General features: G+C 37.3%; 1 protein-coding gene across 1 annotated transcript in view; it reads left to right on the top strand.

Moving 5' to 3' along the window:
* Positions 1-17,630, top strand: part of atp2a3 (ATPase sarcoplasmic/endoplasmic reticulum Ca2+ transporting 3) — a 76,627-nt gene extending 58,997 nt beyond the window's left edge. The window contains exons 9-21 of the mRNA XM_055199425.2: positions 1,808-1,896; positions 1,982-2,084; positions 2,881-3,012; positions 5,960-6,076; positions 6,185-6,403; positions 7,039-7,374; positions 7,516-7,736; positions 7,821-8,023; positions 8,266-8,351; positions 10,578-10,711; positions 11,212-11,329; positions 13,072-13,189; positions 14,772-17,630. Coding sequence (XP_055055400.2) covers positions 1,808-1,896; positions 1,982-2,084; positions 2,881-3,012; positions 5,960-6,076; positions 6,185-6,403; positions 7,039-7,374; positions 7,516-7,736; positions 7,821-8,023; positions 8,266-8,351; positions 10,578-10,711; positions 11,212-11,329; positions 13,072-13,189; positions 14,772-14,818 — 1,923 coding nt within the window. The 3' untranslated portion in view covers positions 14,819-17,630. The remainder of the gene's footprint in view (positions 1-1,807; positions 1,897-1,981; positions 2,085-2,880; positions 3,013-5,959; positions 6,077-6,184; positions 6,404-7,038; positions 7,375-7,515; positions 7,737-7,820; positions 8,024-8,265; positions 8,352-10,577; positions 10,712-11,211; positions 11,330-13,071; positions 13,190-14,771) is intronic.
* Positions 17,631-17,974: the final 344 nt, after the last annotated feature.

The raw sequence follows: 17,974 nt of genomic DNA, 5'->3' as shown, positions 1-17,974 counted from the left end.
CTTTTAATATTTTTATAGTTGATAGCAGGGGTTTTCAAACCTTTTTGTCAGCTTACCTAAATGACTTACTTAAAGTACCCCCTGAGATTTTAAGTAAATATAAAAAATATATTGCACATTTGCATGTTTAACTTTTATTTTCATTCATTTAAAAGTTTTTATCAGTAGATTTTACATTGTAATTATTATTATTACCTGTTATTGGACCTCCATCTTGTAATTTTCTTTTGTTGGTTCATAAAACGCATCCCATTTTGCATGAGTTTTCAGTTTTCTGATATATTGTAGTGTTGTGTGTTGGTCGTATATATTTTACTCAGTGTTTTATTAAAGGGGACAGAGAAAGAAAAACCATTTTTACCTTGTCTTTGTTGAATAATGGTAGTCTACCCACATTCATAAACATACAAAAAGTGCTAAACATGTTAAACATCTCAGTCTCATAGAAATTCCTCTTTTAGAAATGTCAGCCAGAAAACAGCCCAATCTGAAAAACTGATGCTTATGACATCACAGGCATCTAACTACCCTTCCACTTTAAAATAATTGGCTACATTTTTTGAGTGGCAGCAAAGTCAGCTAATCAGTAATGAGATTGCAAGTTAAGCCAGTAGGGGGAGCCAAATAGGTGCAAAACCACTTGTTTAAAATCCCCCACCCTAATAGAGCTATCTGAGAGAGGTTTTTAGGAAGCTTCTAAGGCATTACAGACCCAAACAAAACCATTTTTGTCTACATGTCACATTAAAGAACAAGGATAAATACTCCGTTTAATCATTCTATGTCACCTTTAAGATTTTCTATTCTAAAATAAGTACTTACATTTTATGAATTAATTATAATTGATTATTTTTTTCATCAACTCACAAACCCCCTGTATGGAGGACTCGGAATGCAAAATTTATAAATAAATAAATAAATGTACAAAAATATAAATTAAACAAATAAATAAATACAGTACAAAATAATTAAGATTTTTTTTATTCTAAAATATGTACTTACATTGTATGAATTAATTATAATTGATTATTTTTTCATTAACTCACAAACCCCCTGTATGGAGGACTCTGAGTGCAAAATTTATAAATAAATGTACAAAAAAACGAATAAAACAAACAAATAAATGGGTACAGTACAAAAATAAATATGCAGAGAAATATTAAAAGCAAACATAAATGAGTATTGCAATTTTTATTTTGTTATTTTTGTATTAATATATTTTTAACACATTTATTTATTTAAAATTTTTGCACTCTGAGTCCTCCATACTCCTGCAATTGAACACCGGTTTGGGAAGCCCTGGTTTATAGCATACCCCTTTTTTATATTTATTAACTTTAGTTTAGTGACATGAACTTACAATGAAAACTTCTATAGCGTTTATTAATCTTAGTTTATATCGATTTCAATATTTACTTATACTTTTTTTTTAAATCAAAAGTTCTCTGTTAACATCAGGAAATGTGCAATAAACTAACATGAACAATTGTATTGGCATTAACTAACATTAACAAAGTTAATAAATGCTGAAAAACTTGCTTATTGTGACTTCATGTTAGCTAATGCATAACTTATGTCAACAGAAACGTGTACAATGTTACAATTTACCAATCAAAAGAGTCTGTTGCATATGAAGTTAAGACCATGGGAAACCTGGGAATTTTCAGCCCTGGATCTGTTTGCTTTCTTTCAGCTTAACTCTGAAATAATTATTAGTCTAGACATTACTCGTTGTGAATGCAAATGTTTATTTATTGGGAGATCCTCTGTATCCTTCTCAGTTATTCTCTCCTTCTGTTTCTATTAGATGTTTGTGGTTAATAAAGCCGACAACACCAGCTGCTCCCTGCATGAGTTTACCATCACCGGCTCAACATATGCTCCGGAGGGACAAGTGTAAGAGCCCATATACCCAATCAAACTCATGTGTTCATCTGCATGTGTCTGTGTTTGTATCTGTCTTACATTGTCTCTTCCTCAGGTTGAAAGCTGAAAGGCCAGTGCACTGTGGAGACTACGATGGTCTAATTGAACTGGCCACTATCTGTTCCCTGTGCAATGACTCCTCGCTGGACTATAATGAGGTAAGTGGTGTGCACGGATCTGTGTTTTAATATCGCTTTCAACACTTGAATGTCATATGCCACCTTTCAAACCGAACAAGTTGTTGTCGAGTGCTGTTGAGTATGTCCTACTCTCATTGCTGAATGTTCAACATTCACCTTCTGTTCTTTAGCAGTGGACTGCTTTTTAATTAGCTTGTTTTGCGCGTTGGCTTGCATATCTCACCTCTCTGCCATGGTCGTGGTATCATGGTAACTGTCTGCGTTGCGTAATCGTGAATGTCAGGTAGGGTAAAGGACAGTGCAAGTTAGGACAAGCCGAAGATGCGTTTTAAAGCTTGCTTTGTTGCTGAAGGCACCCAGTCTAATCTTTAAGTGCTAAAGGGCATGACTAGAATACGAAATGCGTTACGTAAAGCTAAATCAGAAAGCAAAGATTGTAATAAATAATCACTAACAATGACATGCTCCACTATCATGGCTGTCTTCTTTCAGGGATAATGTAAATGTTTTAGACAACTGTAATATCCATGAAGTAGACTATTGTATGAACTTCAGAGGATGAATTGTGTTTCACACATACACAAATATAAGAGGCTGGCTCTGAACTGTGATATTTGGTTCAATAAATGCGTGACCATATCCTGGTGTTAGTGGATGGTCCGTGTGACATTTAAAGTGAACAATAGCAATCGTTCCCAAAGCGAGTATATGGCTCCAGGCTTTTACCGTATCTGAAATTATTGTGCAATTGCTATATTCTCGGTGGTGATGAGTGTGGATGTTTACAAGCTTTTGTGCTAATGTCGTCCCGCAGGCCAAGGGAGTGTACGAGAAGGTGGGCGAGGCCACGGAAACTGCACTCACGACGCTGGTGGAGAAGATGAACGTATTTAAAACCGACGTCGCCGGACTCAGCAAAGTGGACAGAGCTTCAGCGTGCAATATGGTAAGACGGGGATGCAGAATGGGACGGGTTATGGGGATGATAAAGAAAAAAATTGTGATGGAATGAGAAAGTGAAATCATGGAGAAAGGTGATGTATTTTTAAGTTCCTTCGGTGCGTGACAGTGAGGCCGAATATTTGAAATAAATGAAATGATATGAAACGTCTTCATGTTTTTCTGTAAGGGGGAAAGGTTTGTTAATGATGCATGTGAAAAGTATATTTCCTCATTAAAGTAGAAGACGGATATCATTATGATGAAGATGGTTATATCAGTGCAGCAAAGTGTTCATTTTTCATGAAGCGGGGGGGAAACGGTTAATTAAGAACAGTGGAGTAGTCTTGACCCCTTTTTCCATTTTGGGAATTTTTTTCCTCTGTAGAGGGAATGCAAATGTCCAGCATCAGTGTTTTTTTTCTCTGGTGACCCCTAAATTCTTCTTTAAAAAACAAACATAGAAAACTAGTGACAGACTCCCAGAGGAAAAGCATAATATTTAGATTAGCAGGCGAGTTTATTAAGAGGTTAGCTAAACTTTCTGAGCCTTCATTCCTCAGTGGGGAAAAAAGAAAACTTGGCATCAATATATCAACAGAAGAAATGAAAAGATAACAGATGGGTGCATAGATTAATGGATGTGAGGAAGAGGGAGTTGCATGAAGCTTTTGGAGGACAAAAAGGGAAACCCTGATGAGTGTGATGTCAGATGCTATTCTCAAAAAGGGGAGGGATATATTGTGTTTTTGACTGTTTATGGTAAGAGGATACACACAGGGTTTTCTTCCAACATACTGTACATTCGTAGTATTACCATAGTATCATCTCCTTGAGGTGGCTAATCTTCTGATCCTAGAAGAGAGAGAGAGACAGAAAGTGCAGTAACACAGACAGAGTGTGATGTGTGTAGGACTGCGTGAATTTTCTGGATCTTGATGTGCAGGTGTTGGTTTCCACCTAGTGGCTAAACAGTAGCCTTACATCACTGAAATCCATGATTTTCATTGCTAATGAAAGTGGCGAAATAACAGGAAATGATGAGAACTAGATGGGGAAAGAGATTGGGTGATTCTCACGAAATCCAGACTTAGAAGGTGTCCAGCATTAGATTTTTTTTAAAGCCATTGAAGCCATTTTTTGCACATATAAGATTAAGGTCTGAACTTACTATAATCATTATTTTTAAAGGATTTAAAAATATTTCCTATAGAATTATTTACATTTTATAGATTATCATTATCAAAAATTATCATTACCACAACATGATATTTCATTAAATATATGCATTTACAAAATCATGTTTCAGTAATGAGAACTAAAAAGTTGTCTAGGTACTATGACAAACAAAATTTCAACTTTTATCTGGAGAGAATATAAAAGATAAAAAAAATCTGGTAACCATCTTGAGTGTCACAGTCAATTTTGTCCCTTCCAACAATTTTTTTTGTTTGTTTTGAAAATGATAGTTCCTTGAGGGCTTAAAGGTGCAGTGTGTAATTTTTAGAAGGATCTTTTGACAGAAATGCAAAATAATATACAAAACTATATTATCAGGGGTGTATAAAGACCTTTCATAATGAACCGTTATGTGTTAATTACCTTAGAACGAGACCTTTTTATCTATTTACACCGAGGGTCCCCTTACATGGAAGTCGCCATTTTGTGCTACCATTTTTCTACAGAAGCAATTAAGGAACTTTCTTTAACAAAGTTGTCGATGACATGTTTGTCCGGTGGCGGCTAACGTACCTTCTCTATGTGCTTCAAAAGTGAGGGGTGAGCCGTGGACTAAGCCGTTGGTTGCAATTCGCAACCTCACCACTAGATGCCGCTAAAATTTACACACTGCACCTTTAAACAATGATTAAAAATTGTTGCGGAGGATGACACAATTGGTCTTGGACACATTTATATTCCTTATTATTGTCTCTACATTTACCAATGATCACCAAATACCACATGTTTCTTTACTGCAAATGTTTATAGTATAACATGCACTGAAGCTTTTTACTTTTTAGATTTTTTAATTATAAATATTTCCATGTCAAAGAACCCAAATCCAGTCATGGGTACATTGTGGTAATTAAAATGTTCCCCTTAAATGTGGAAAAAACATAATTGGTTTGTATGATGTTATTTGAAATCATGTTCAAAATAGTACATGAAGAGATGTTTGTAACTGTATGCTTCATATTTTGATACTTTTACTTTGCATTTACTTTTTTTATCAAAATGTTTCATGACACCTCATGTGTCTAATTTCGCGAGAATCACCCTATTAGGCCATGAAACAGGCTAGTTTTAGACCCCTAGAGATATGTAATTTGTTTTAATCACCTAGTTGATGTGTTGTCTAAACCAGCGGTTCCCAAACGTTTCATTTTTCACATTTCACTTAGATGAGTATAAACTGTACCGGGAGTCCGGGACCCACCAGTTTTTTTTTCATATCAAAATCATTGTAGCCAAGTGACTTTGCGCGATCCCACTTTGTGACCCAGAAGTGGGTCCTGCCCCATAGTTTGAAAACCCCCTGGCTACAATTATTTTTTTCCTAAATTTCATCATGGTCAAAGTATTAAAGGTAAAAAATGTTTGAATAAGAAATTAACATTTTCTCCGTCTGCCATCCTGACCGATCTCTAGCACCCACATCGCCCTCATAGTTCACCCACCATTGCTAGCTCATACATATCTGAACAATTTGTACTGTTGGATCTAATCTTTCACTTTTGGCTTTGCTGTCTGTTCTGGTTAAAGGTGAAATACATTTTAAAAGGCAAATGTAGCCTAGTGTGCGTTGCATACTTGACAAGCATATCAGATTTTTAGATTCTGAATTAGCAACCTAGAGAACCGCAGCAGATAACATGTACTAGTATCAGAGTTCATCTTCTCTTCCATTCTCTATTTCTGTCTATCTCCCCGCTCTCATTTCTTCTTTCCTTCAGATTTTCCGGAAGCTAATGCAGAAAAAATTCACACTGGAGTTTTCCCGGGACAGGAAGTCCATGTCTGTGTACTGCACTCCCAATGGCTCGAATTCTCAGAGCAAGATGTTTGTCAAGGTATTTGTAAAATAGAGATTACTCTTCTATGCAAAAACATATGATCTATAAATTACCAAAATATATTTTGCTGCCTACATCACATCTGTATCTCTCTTCTTCTTGTAGGGCGCTCCAGAGAGCGTGATTGACCGCTGTCAGTATGTGCGTATTGGCAAAGAACGCATTCCACTGACCATGGCGGTAAAGGAGGAGCTGATGAGCACTATTAGAGACTGGGGATGTGGCAGAGACACACTGCGCTGCTTGGCTCTGGCCACACGAGATGCCCCACCAGCTGAAGACAAAATGGACCTGGAAAACTCAGCCAAGTTCTCAGAGTATGAGGTGAGAGAGGTTCGAAACTTGGGATAGTTCACCCGAAACTTGCTACGTACCCTCAGGTTGTTACAGACCTGTATTAATGTTTTTGTTCTGCTAAACACAAAGGAAGATATTTCGAGCAATGTTTGTAACCAAGCAATGACACAATTAGCATTTTTGGGTGAACTATCCATCAATTTGGTCCAAAATACGGGACGTCCCGGCTCATACGGGACAGTTGGCAACCCTAGATGAAACTTCTTGCAGATGCCACTGATATTTTATTATTAAAGGAACAGTATGTAAGAAATTTATATCAATTAATCATAAAATGGCCCTGATATGTCACTAGACATTAAGAAAGCATTTTCATTTCAAATACTTTTATCACTGACAACAGTGGTCCGGCCAGGATATTGTCATTTAAAAAGTGGAGTTGCAGCCCTCAACTGATGTTTATGTTGTCATGTTGTGTATTGGCCACCAGTTGTGTGATTGCAGTACCAGTTTTAGCCACAATCCTACAAACTGTTCCTTTAAATGCTAGTAAAGTGTCAAAATGCTTTTTTGGAGTCGTTGTACATGTGGGTGTGCATGTGTAAGTCTGTGTGTTTGTATACTGTAGGATTACATGCAAATTTTTTGGTCTTTCTGTTTAGTCAAGTCTCACCTTCGTCGGATGTGTCGGCATGCTGGACCCACCCAGGAAGGAGGTGATTGGCTCAATAAAGTTGTGCCGTAAGGCAGGTATTCGTGTCATCATGATTACCGGGGACAATAAGAGCACCGCTGTGGCCATCTGCAGACGTATCGGTATTTTCACCGAGGATGAAGACGTTGAAGGGAGAGCCTACACGGGCAGAGAGTTCGATGACTTGACTCCAGATGCCCAGCGAGATGCTGTGAAAAGGGCGCGCTGCTTCGCACGTGTCGAACCAGCGCACAAGTCGAAGATTGTGGGCTTTCTGCAGTCATTCGATGAGATCACGGCTATGGTAAGACAAAAGTCCCTCAAAACTGTTATAAATACTAATGAGAGTAATAAAACAGCTACTTAACTGCAAAAACATACAATCACTCTTAAAATTACATTTGCACCATGTATTAAACTTTTACTCTTTCCGTCTCGCTTTCAGACTGGAGATGGTGTGAATGATGCCCCCGCGTTAAAAAAAGCCGAAATCGGCATTGCCATGGGCTCAGGGACGGCTGTTGCCAAGTCAGCTTCCGAGATGGTGCTCTCTGATGATAACTTCTCCACCATTGTGGCCGCCGTGGAGGAGGGCAGAGCCATCTACAACAACATGAAGCAGTTTATCCGTTACCTCATCTCCTCCAATGTGGGAGAAGTGGTCTGGTGAGCGAGAGACTGATTGTTGTAGAGTCAGAGTTTCCTGTCCACTTCTCCACTCGTATGCAATTTCTCTTTCCCTCCTCACAGTATTTTCCTGACAGCCATCCTTGGCCTTCCAGAGGCTTTGATCCCTGTTCAGCTGCTGTGGGTGAATCTGGTGACGGACGGTCTGCCCGCCACTGCCCTGGGCTTCAACCCCCCAGACCTCGACATCATGGACAAGCCTCCTCGCAATCCCAAGGAGTCTCTTATCTCTGGGTGGCTCTTCTTTAGATACCTGGCCATTGGAGGTTAGCATAGTTCCCTAGTCTAATGTCATTATTTGCATTTTTAAAGCATTGGCGTGTTTCACGTGTTGTTCCTGGTAGAGCATAGTGCTAGAAATGTCATGGGTTCAATTGAATATATAAATGCACCGTAAGTTGCTTTTGGAAGGGGCATCTGCTTAAAGCATACATGTAAATTCTCTGATCTGTTCTTTACAATGTAAGACATAATGTATTGAAGTTATTTGCACTCTTGTTTTTTTAAGGATATGTGGGTCTGGGCACTGTCGGTGCTGCCACCTGGTGGTATTTGTTTGATGAGGAAGGGCCACATGTGTCCTTTAATCAGCTGGTGAGTGAGACAATCATCCCGCAACATTAAAGAGTAACTAAACCCTAAACCAACTTTTTTTTAGTTAATGATCTGTAAGAATGATGCTTTATTAGTGCTGTTCATTGATTTTAGTAAGTTTTTTGACATTTGGATATAAAGTGTTTCAATACTTCAATATATGGTGTAAAAACGTCTGAGTGGTGCCCTCTTCAGGTTGAACGGTGGCTACTGCAGTTGAATTTTCCTATTGGATGTTGAGTCCAAAAAATGACTCGTGATGTAAGCAGATTCAAGCTCACCACGCCCTTGTTACGATCTCACCACACACTTAGTTCGTCCCCTCTATCTCCGTTGGGATCTGCCCACTTTTCTTGCATTTTTCAAATATTGCCAGTGGGCGGAGTCAGGCTCTGACCAGGGGTTTAGTTGCGCTTTAAATGAGGTCAAAATACATATTAAAGCTTCTGTACATCATATTGTTAAAAAAATGTTGATGGCATTTTTCTGTCCAGAGGGTTGAAGGTTTTTTTGGAACAAAGGACCACCAAGGACTAATACCTAAAACAGCCTCTTATCTTTTTTTTCATAAAATAAATGTTACCCTGTTAATGAAATCCAGCCCAAAGTTGAATAATCTGGGTGAATCTCATGAAATCCAGACTTAGAAGGTGTCCAGCATCAGATCTTTTAAAAAAAAACTATATTTTTTGCGCATATATGATTAAGGTCTGAACTTACTATAACCATTATTTTAGAGGATTTAAAAAAATATTTCCTATAGAATTATTTACATTTTTCATTATCAAAAATTATCATTACCGCAACATGATATTACATTAAATATATGCAGTTACAAACTCATGTTTCGGTAATGAGAACTAAAAAGTTGTCTATGTACTATGACAAACAAAATTTCAACTTTTATCTGGAGAGAAAAAATAAGAACTGCTTACCTGGAAGCCATCTTGAAGTGTCACAGTCAATTATGTCCCTTCCAACAATTTTTTTGAAAATGTTAGTTCCTTGAGGGCTTAAACAATGATTGAAAATTGTTGCGGAGGATGAGAAAATTTTTCTTGGACACATTTATATTCCTTATTATAGTCTCTTCATTTACCAGTGATCACCAAATACCACATGTGCTTTTTTTGTGTAAATACACTGAAGCTTTTTATTTTTTTTAGATTTTTTAATTATAAATATTTCCATGTCAAAGAACCCAAATCCATTCATGGAAACGTTGTGATAAATTTTTCCCTTAAATGTGCAAAAAACAACAAAATTGGTTTGTATGATGTCTTTTTAAAGGTGCAGTGTGTAATTTTTAGAAGAAACTCTTGACAGAAATCCAAAATAATATACAAAACTATATTGTCAGGGGTGTATAAAGACCTTTCACAATGAACCGTTATGTTTTTATTATACCTTAGAATGAGATGTTTTTATCTACATACACAGAGGGTCCCCTTACATGGAAGCCGCCATTTTGTGCCACCATGTTTCTACAGAAGCCCTTAAAGCACAAACTTTTTTTACCAAGTTGTCCGTAGCTTCTCTATGCATTTCAAAAGCGAGGAGTGATCAGTGAACTGAGCCATTGGTTGCAATTCGCAACCTCACCACTAGATACTGCTTAAATTTACACACTGCACCTTTAAATCATGTGCAAAATTGTACATGAAGAGATGTTTGTAACTTGTTTTTTATCAAAATGTTTCATGATACCTCATAAGTCTAATTTCGCAAGAATCACCCATCTGTGAATTAAGGAGCATAAATGTTTGGTTTGAATCACTGATTTCATATCAGTATTAAAGATATCAATGTTATATTTTCACAAAAATCTTTTATATAGAAATCAGTAAATCACAACAAAATGACTTTAAATGTTTCACATTTTTTGTCATTTTAAAATAAGACACAGCTGTTCATATCTCACAGTTTATGATCTACACAGCTGCTCTGATATCAGATCACTCTCTCAAGGGGTCACAATGACCCCCATCTGCAGGGCAAGGGATTTCCTGTGTTATTCCTGCTATAATTAATATATTAGGTCAAATATATTGAAATGAAGTCGTTTTAAATTATTACTGGTCTGTCAAGCTCCCACCTCATTTTTGACAACACAAACCACTTCTCCTTTTAAAACTGGTTAGTTTGAAACTGGTCACTTCCATCATTACTTTTCTTCTGCAGTGGATTTAAAAACTAGCTCACACTGTCCGATTCTCTTGTTTACAGCGGCATTTTATGCAGTGTACAGAAGACAACCCCATGTTTGAGGGCATTGACTGTGAGGTCTTTGAGTCACGTTACCCCACCACCATGGCACTTTCTGTTCTTGTTACCATAGAGATGTTCAACGCTCTTAACAGGTAGGGCCTGCAGCCATGATGATAGCATCAATCTGTGTAAATATATTTCCTGCAAGTTATAGGTACTTTTTTTTAGCAAATATGAAGAATGAAAATGCAGCATTACTTGCTAATTCACATGCATGATCATTTAATCATTTACAATTAACATTGCATTTATTTACTTTAACTGACACACTTAGTTGCGGTTTCCCAAACAGGGTTAAGAATAATACAGGACTAGGCCTCAGTTATATTAGGACATTTAAGTAGTTTTTACAAACAAACAATACTGGTGTGGGACAAAACAGTCAGCTCTCGGACTAAATCTAAAACATCTTAAACTTTGTTCCGAAGATGAACGGAGGTCTTACGAGTTTGGAACGGCATGAGATAATTCATGAGTTTCCACTGTTGTGGTTTTGAAATTTGATATTGTGGTTCCTCAAACTGATCTTTTAGGTATATACTATTTCGATGCTTTGAATGTATGCATCACCTAAAACTGCTCTATTGTTCAGCCTGTCAGAGAATCAGTCTCTGTTGAGGATGCCCCCCTGGGTGAATATATGGCTGCTCGGGGCTATAATCCTCTCCATGTCTCTACACTTTCTTATCCTGTATGTGGAGCCTTTACCGGTGAGTAAACTACAGTAGATGTCTGTTCCATTTAGCCCAACTTTGTTTGTACATTTTACAATGGACACTCCACTTTTTTGGAAAATGTGCTCATTCCAGTTCCCCTGGAGGTGAACATTTGATTTTTGACGTTTTGGAGTCCATTACGACCGGTCCCCGGGTCTGGCGCTAGCACTTTTAGCATAGCTTAGCATAATCCATTGAATCTGATTAGACCATTAGCATCGCACAAAAAAATAACCAAAGCGTTTCAATATGTTTTTCTATTTAAAACTTGACTCTTCTGTAGTTACATCGTGTACTAAGACCGACGGTAAATCAAAAGTTGTGATTTTCTAGGCAGATATGACTAGGAACTATACTCTCATTCTGGTGTAATAATCAAGGACTTTGCTGCCATAACATGGCTGCAGGAGGCGCAATGATATTCCGTAGTGCCCGAAAATAGTCACCTGCCATTGAAAGATACTAAGTAGCCTATTTTTGGCTGCTGGATTGCAGAGCTGCACGATTAATCGTTAAAAGATCGTGATCTCGATTCGACCCCCCAAACGATCTTAATTCAGCATTTCGAAGATTTAGGTAATTATATTTTTAAGGAGGACAGACGCAGTTATGTCAGTTCTCTCGACAACACGCAATCACAGCGGCCGCGATGACGTCTCATTTATTATTGCGCAAGCAGATGTGCTCGTGCTCGTGTTCGCTCCACTGGTACAGCGGATGCTTTCGTTGAGAAGTTAGACAGAAGAAACAGAAACTAAAGAGAATGACTGAGGCAGAGCAATGCGCAGGTACGTCCGACATGAACCTTGACGTTGTTTTAGTACCAAAAAGAGGATCTTATCCCTTTCGAAAGGGTTTTTAGCACATGGGAAAACATTGTCTGCGTCCGTCCAAATAACCACACTTGCTGTCTTTGCACTTGACTGCTTAAATTACGGTTTCTTGTATTTGCCCCAAGTGTAGTGGGCGTGAAGATTAAGCGTACATGTAGATTTATTTACCCGATGGACGTTTACGCTGCCAGCGAGAGCATTAAAAAAACGCTCGAATGCATTCTCTGGAAATCTCTAAAGCTGAGGTCTCTCCAAAAAAGATTGGTTGGCGCCGAACGTTTCCACCTTGCGATTGGTTGGCGCCGAGCCGCGTCATAGCTCATTACCATAAAGTAATGTTAATCCATGTCTACTTAAAATGTATATTTAATTTTTTTTCTTTAAATAAAATGAATACATTATAACTGTACAATTAACATTAACTGAATTTAAAGATTATGTACACTTATCTGAAACTATCAGAAGCATAATTCTTTGCACCTGTAAAAACTAATGTTAAACTAATGTTCAGGGGTTGTACATCTAATTAACAAAGTTCTTGAGAATCGTGATCTTAATTTTAGGCAAAAGAATCGTGATTCTCACTTTATACAGAATCGTGCGGCTCTACTGGATTGTGCTAAGCTATGCTAAAAGTGCTAGCGCCAGACCCAGAGATCAGCTGAATGGATTCCAAAAAGTTAAGAATCAAATGTTTAACTCTAGGGGAGCGGAAAATGAGTATATTTTCAAAGAAAGTCCCTTTAATCTTTTATATATTTAATGTCATGAATGGGCTTTACACGCGATTATTGATCACATGGTGAAATAAAGGGATAATGTAGGAGTGCTTTTGAGTGTATTATAAGTCTAATTTTTCTTTCCCTCCTTATTCTTTCTTTCTCATCATTTCCCGTTCCCCAGCTGATCTTCCAGGTAACTCCGCTATGTTGGTCTCAATGGATTGTAGTCCTCAAGATCTCATTTCCTGTCATCCTATTGGACGAGGCACTCAAGTATATCTCCCGCCACCACTTAGAAGGTACAACTTGTTTACGAGGATATTTTCTTCTTTTTTGTCAGCATAAAACGTTGTCACTGTTTCTCATATGTGACCCTGGACCTCAAAACCAATCGCAAGTCGCACGGGTATATTTGAAGAGTTTGGTTCCAAAACGCAATAAATCCATTTTGACAAATTTCGGTAAAAACGTGTTTTCTATACCAAGAAAGTGACAAGATGAAAACCACTATTTTCTGTTACAAACTTTCACATAGCATCTTTAGGTTATAAAAACATAAATTCAAATCCATAACTTGATCTTCAAAGATTTATTATAAAAACGAATTATTTTTCCACAAAATGCAATAAATCCATGATGCTCGAAATCTATTAATTCAATGTACAAATGTGCATTCATCTTTGCCATTTTATATTTATTTAGTTGAACAGTTGTACACACTGACTAAAAAATAAACATTAATGTCATTAACTTACTTTGTCATATTAAGATCACTGTCATATTGCTGCGGTTATACTTGACGTCGTCGCTTAGCATTTTTCACAGCGATCAGCTGTAAAATGTTTTGGTCCTGCTCGATTTTCGTTGACTTTGAGTAAAATAATGTAAAGTTTTTCAAAAGATCCCCTGGGGTCAATGTGTTAGCATGAGAAACTTGATGCTGTCGGGAGATAAGCACCAGTCTCCCGAGTGCTTCGCGTTAATTATTAGATGTTGATGGCTTACGTTTCTTTCCCGTCACAGAAAACCATCACAGATTTATCAATGCAATTAAAGTATTATTTTGTTTTGTTTGTTGATCACGAAGTACAAAGTAGATGAGGAAAACTAGGATTCCGTGTACTCAACGCGCCGCACCATTGTTTGTTTACATTGCGTGGATGGTGGGCTGTAATTTCTGGAATGGATTTATTGCGTTCTGTAAAAAAGGAGGAGTGGCGTTTATTGCATTTTGGGAAAAATGGGAGAAAAGATGACAGAATAACATGCCGGATATTGGATTTTGCGTAAAATTAAGAATTTACTTTTAACTACTGACCTGATATAATACTGAAACTCTTCATTTGTAGAAAAAGCAAAAAATTTATTGTATGGGTCAAAATTATCGATTTTTCATTCATGCTAAACATCATTAGCATATTATGTTAAAATCATGAAAATATTTCGTACATTTCCTACCATAAATATATCAAATGCGCCTATAAACTTTGTGTTGCTTGCCATTCCTTGGGGATTTACCATTCATGTTTGGTTTTTATGTAACTAAAACAAGTCTGTAAAGTGCGCTAAAACAACCTTTTTATTATGAATTTGCATTGTTAGGACTTGCCAGGGTCACATATCACTGTTACTTATATTCCAAACAATGCTTAACATCTTGTGTGTTGATGTCTCTGTCATGTGCTTTTATGTGTTCGCTTCTGACCTGTTTTTTCTCCGGCAGTTTAACTTTCTCCTCTCGTCTTTAAAAAAAGGTACTTTTTATACATGTAATCTTTCGGTTCCTAAATCAACCTGTCTCTTTCTTATCATCATGTTTTTTCTTGAAAACGCTATTAAACAGTTTTCTCTCTCCATCCATCTGTCTCTCTTTCTCTACAGGTGAAGAGGAGGAACGGTACAGGAAGAGACGGCAGCTGAATTTCTAGGATAACTTCCTTTAAACACACATGAACACACACACACACCTGCCTTTTCCTTTGAGCATTTTAAAACTGCACCGTTTACACACAAACATCATCATCAGATCCCTTCCAATCCCTCCTCCAGTGTCTTTGCTGCATGTCCAGCCACCACTAAAAACAAGCAGGGCTTGTAGTTTGTACATTGTGCGTGTGTTAGTGCGAGAGCAGGGTGTGTGTGTTTGTTGGCATGTGCATGGGCCTAATTCATGTTGAGTTGCGTGACACAAAATTCGTTTCGTTTTATTTAGCTTTTTAGCTTTCATGCTGTACATAGTAGGGGAATGGAGGAAATGCCTTTCAGGTTTAACACGGGGATCGGGGGTTAAATTCGCAGGGGTACTGTATTTAGATCAGATACTGTATAGTACATCTCACAATGTATAGACTCGTCGGAGACTACCATTGAGGATAAAAAGGTTTTTGGGCATCTTTTAAAGTGTACATGTTTGGACAGGATGGCCAGTTTCATCATTTAACCAATACCCATTCATTTCATTTTCACTTACTCACTGTCAGATTTTTCTTTACCGGAGGTCCATTAGTCATACGTTTCATTTAGATAAATGTTTACACAAAGCTAAATGTGGCAGCAGATATAATCTGACTCGCTTTTATATTGCACTTATAAATTATTACAAAAAAATGCATTTTTCGTTATAAGGCTATAGTAGGCGTCACATTGCATGCTGTTCAAGAATATCCTAAATCTGATAACCTGAGAAGTACACAATCAAAGTCAACATCAATATGACCTATGAATACATTTTATAGCTCTAAATTATTTTTCAATACAGAAATGTGCATTTATTTACCAAGTGAATCATTTAATCTCAGAATTCTCCTTTTCTATTCTGTCGAGTATACTCAAGTTTAACACTAGTAAATACATGCTACAAGTACATCAAAACCAAACATTGTGCAGTCTGCACTGAAGTATTAATATTAGTGAGCAACGATGACATGATGAGATAGAGAGAGGAGAAATCTGAGAGATAGCGATTTGTCTTCTGATACCATCATCTGACTCAGACACACAAACAAATACACGATCATATGGAGTAAACTGAATGTACACCCACTTGCCCTTTTTTTAAATGTAACCACAGCAAAGCTCTGTCCAAATAGGTTTCAGTTTCTCGATTTCCAGTCGTTTGAGTCGAATCATCACGACCAACGCCCTCTTCCTATTGGACTTTATAAAGGTCACTCGCTTCCACGCTTGCCGCAAAGGAAGGATTCGCCACCGCTAGTGCTTTTCTTGCAATCTTGATGAACTATTTTTTGTTTGTTTTATAATAAAGTAATAATAATGTATTCGACTGAAAGAACCCAGGTGGTTTAGTTTGTCAGTTTTGCTGTTAAGGGTATGATATGCCTTCATGATCTGTTGGAAAATGCTGGTGTGCAAGTATACAAAATAACTACTACGCCTGTGCCTGGTGTCATTATGCTTGCCGTTATAAATCTGCTGCGTGTAGACAGTCCGCGTTCGCTTGTTAGCCGTGATTTCACTGACGGATGTTTATCGTAATAATGTGACAGTGTTGTGTCCACTCATCTGTCACAAATAGACGTAGTCCATTTTTTGGGGTTCGTAACAAATGTAAGTAGTCTAAAACAGACAGCCTGAGTTAATGTCAAGCTCTGTGTCCTCTCACGTCCCCGGATATTGCAATGCGTGTTATAACTGTAGGGTAAGCGTATTGACACAAGGCAAGTAAGGCCTATCATTTTCACCATATTAAATACAGCGCACACAAGCATCTGCACCAATAGAAAGTGTGGGCTTGTACAGCCTTGCTACTTACTACTGATCTCTTGAACTCTGTACAGAAAAAAAAAGAAATACCTGATTGCATGGAAACTTGTTACTGTAATTAATAACCTATACAGTATATTTAAAAAAAAATTTAAACAAAGATTTTACATCTTTACCACCACCAGGAAGAGAACAGCGTGAAATTATTATTTTCTTTGCATTCAAGTAACCGAGGACGGATATTTTGTAGAATAGTGGAGGTTGTTTATTCATTGTTACAGTTTGTTTTTAAGGTTGCAGGGGTTTGAATTTAGTTTAGGAGTTGAAAATTGTAAGATAAGAATTGTGCTAATAACAATAATATTTTGCAACTATAATTGGGTTTGAATGTCTGGATTTTTTTGCTTTGTTTTGGGAACGATACATTGCGTGGTTTACACAGAGGGATGTCTGGCGTTTAGTGCTGGGTTATGAAGTTGTTCTTTTGAAGGGCTTGGTGTGGGTACTGTCTCCAGAATACATATGTATGTGTGGTATGCAGAAAGCTGGACGTCCACTTTGTGAATTTCAATTCGTCTTGTTTGTAAGTTATTAGAAAACTATTTTTCCACATACTTTAACTCTTTTGTTGGTGCTGCTTCTACAGTAGGCTACTGTTAAGGGAGAATTTGTCAAACTTCATCATGTAATTTTAGAGATGATGTGACATCTATTTTGATAGACATTTTAGAGGCAATCAAGAGAAAACTAAAGTTGTAGACAATCAAGGAATGCTAACAAAAGTAGTAAAGTTCCCCTGTGACGGCTTCAAAGCTCATTTCATAAGCACTGTGTGGTTCTCAGATGGTCCATTCTTACTGGACAGCTGTCTTTCTGCCTGCGCACAAACTGGCTGGAGCTTTGCGCCCACTACTGAGAAAGAATTCTCTGTAACGCCTTGGTAATATTAATTGTGGATTCATAATTTTATATATATGAAAAAGACATGTCAAATAAAATTATTTATCTTCTAATTTATTTAGATGTTGTTGATTTATTTCTTTTTTTACACACCTGTCTTCAGCATTTTTCAGCCCAAGAACCCCAATGGATAGAAAGGAGGAGCAAGGACCCGCAGTACATGTATCAAGACTGGATTTACATAATTTGTTATAATGGTTATGTTCAAAGATATTAAAACAATCATTTTTGGTATGCACAGCCACGTACTGTACTACATAACATTTAAAATTTACCACATAGATTGTAACGTGGAAACTTTATGCTCTTCATTTAAGTTTTATATTTTGGTAACACTTTACTCAGGGTTCCCACGGGTCCTTAAAATCCTTGAAAGTTTGTGAATCTGGGGGGAAAATTCA

This window comes from Misgurnus anguillicaudatus, chromosome 22 (assembly GCF_027580225.2).
Source record: "Misgurnus anguillicaudatus chromosome 22, ASM2758022v2, whole genome shotgun sequence".
NCBI classification, from domain to species: Eukaryota; Metazoa; Chordata; class Actinopteri; order Cypriniformes; family Cobitidae; genus Misgurnus; species Misgurnus anguillicaudatus.
Note: the sequence above shows the minus strand (reverse complement) of the source record. Positions and strands in the feature narration are given on the sequence as shown.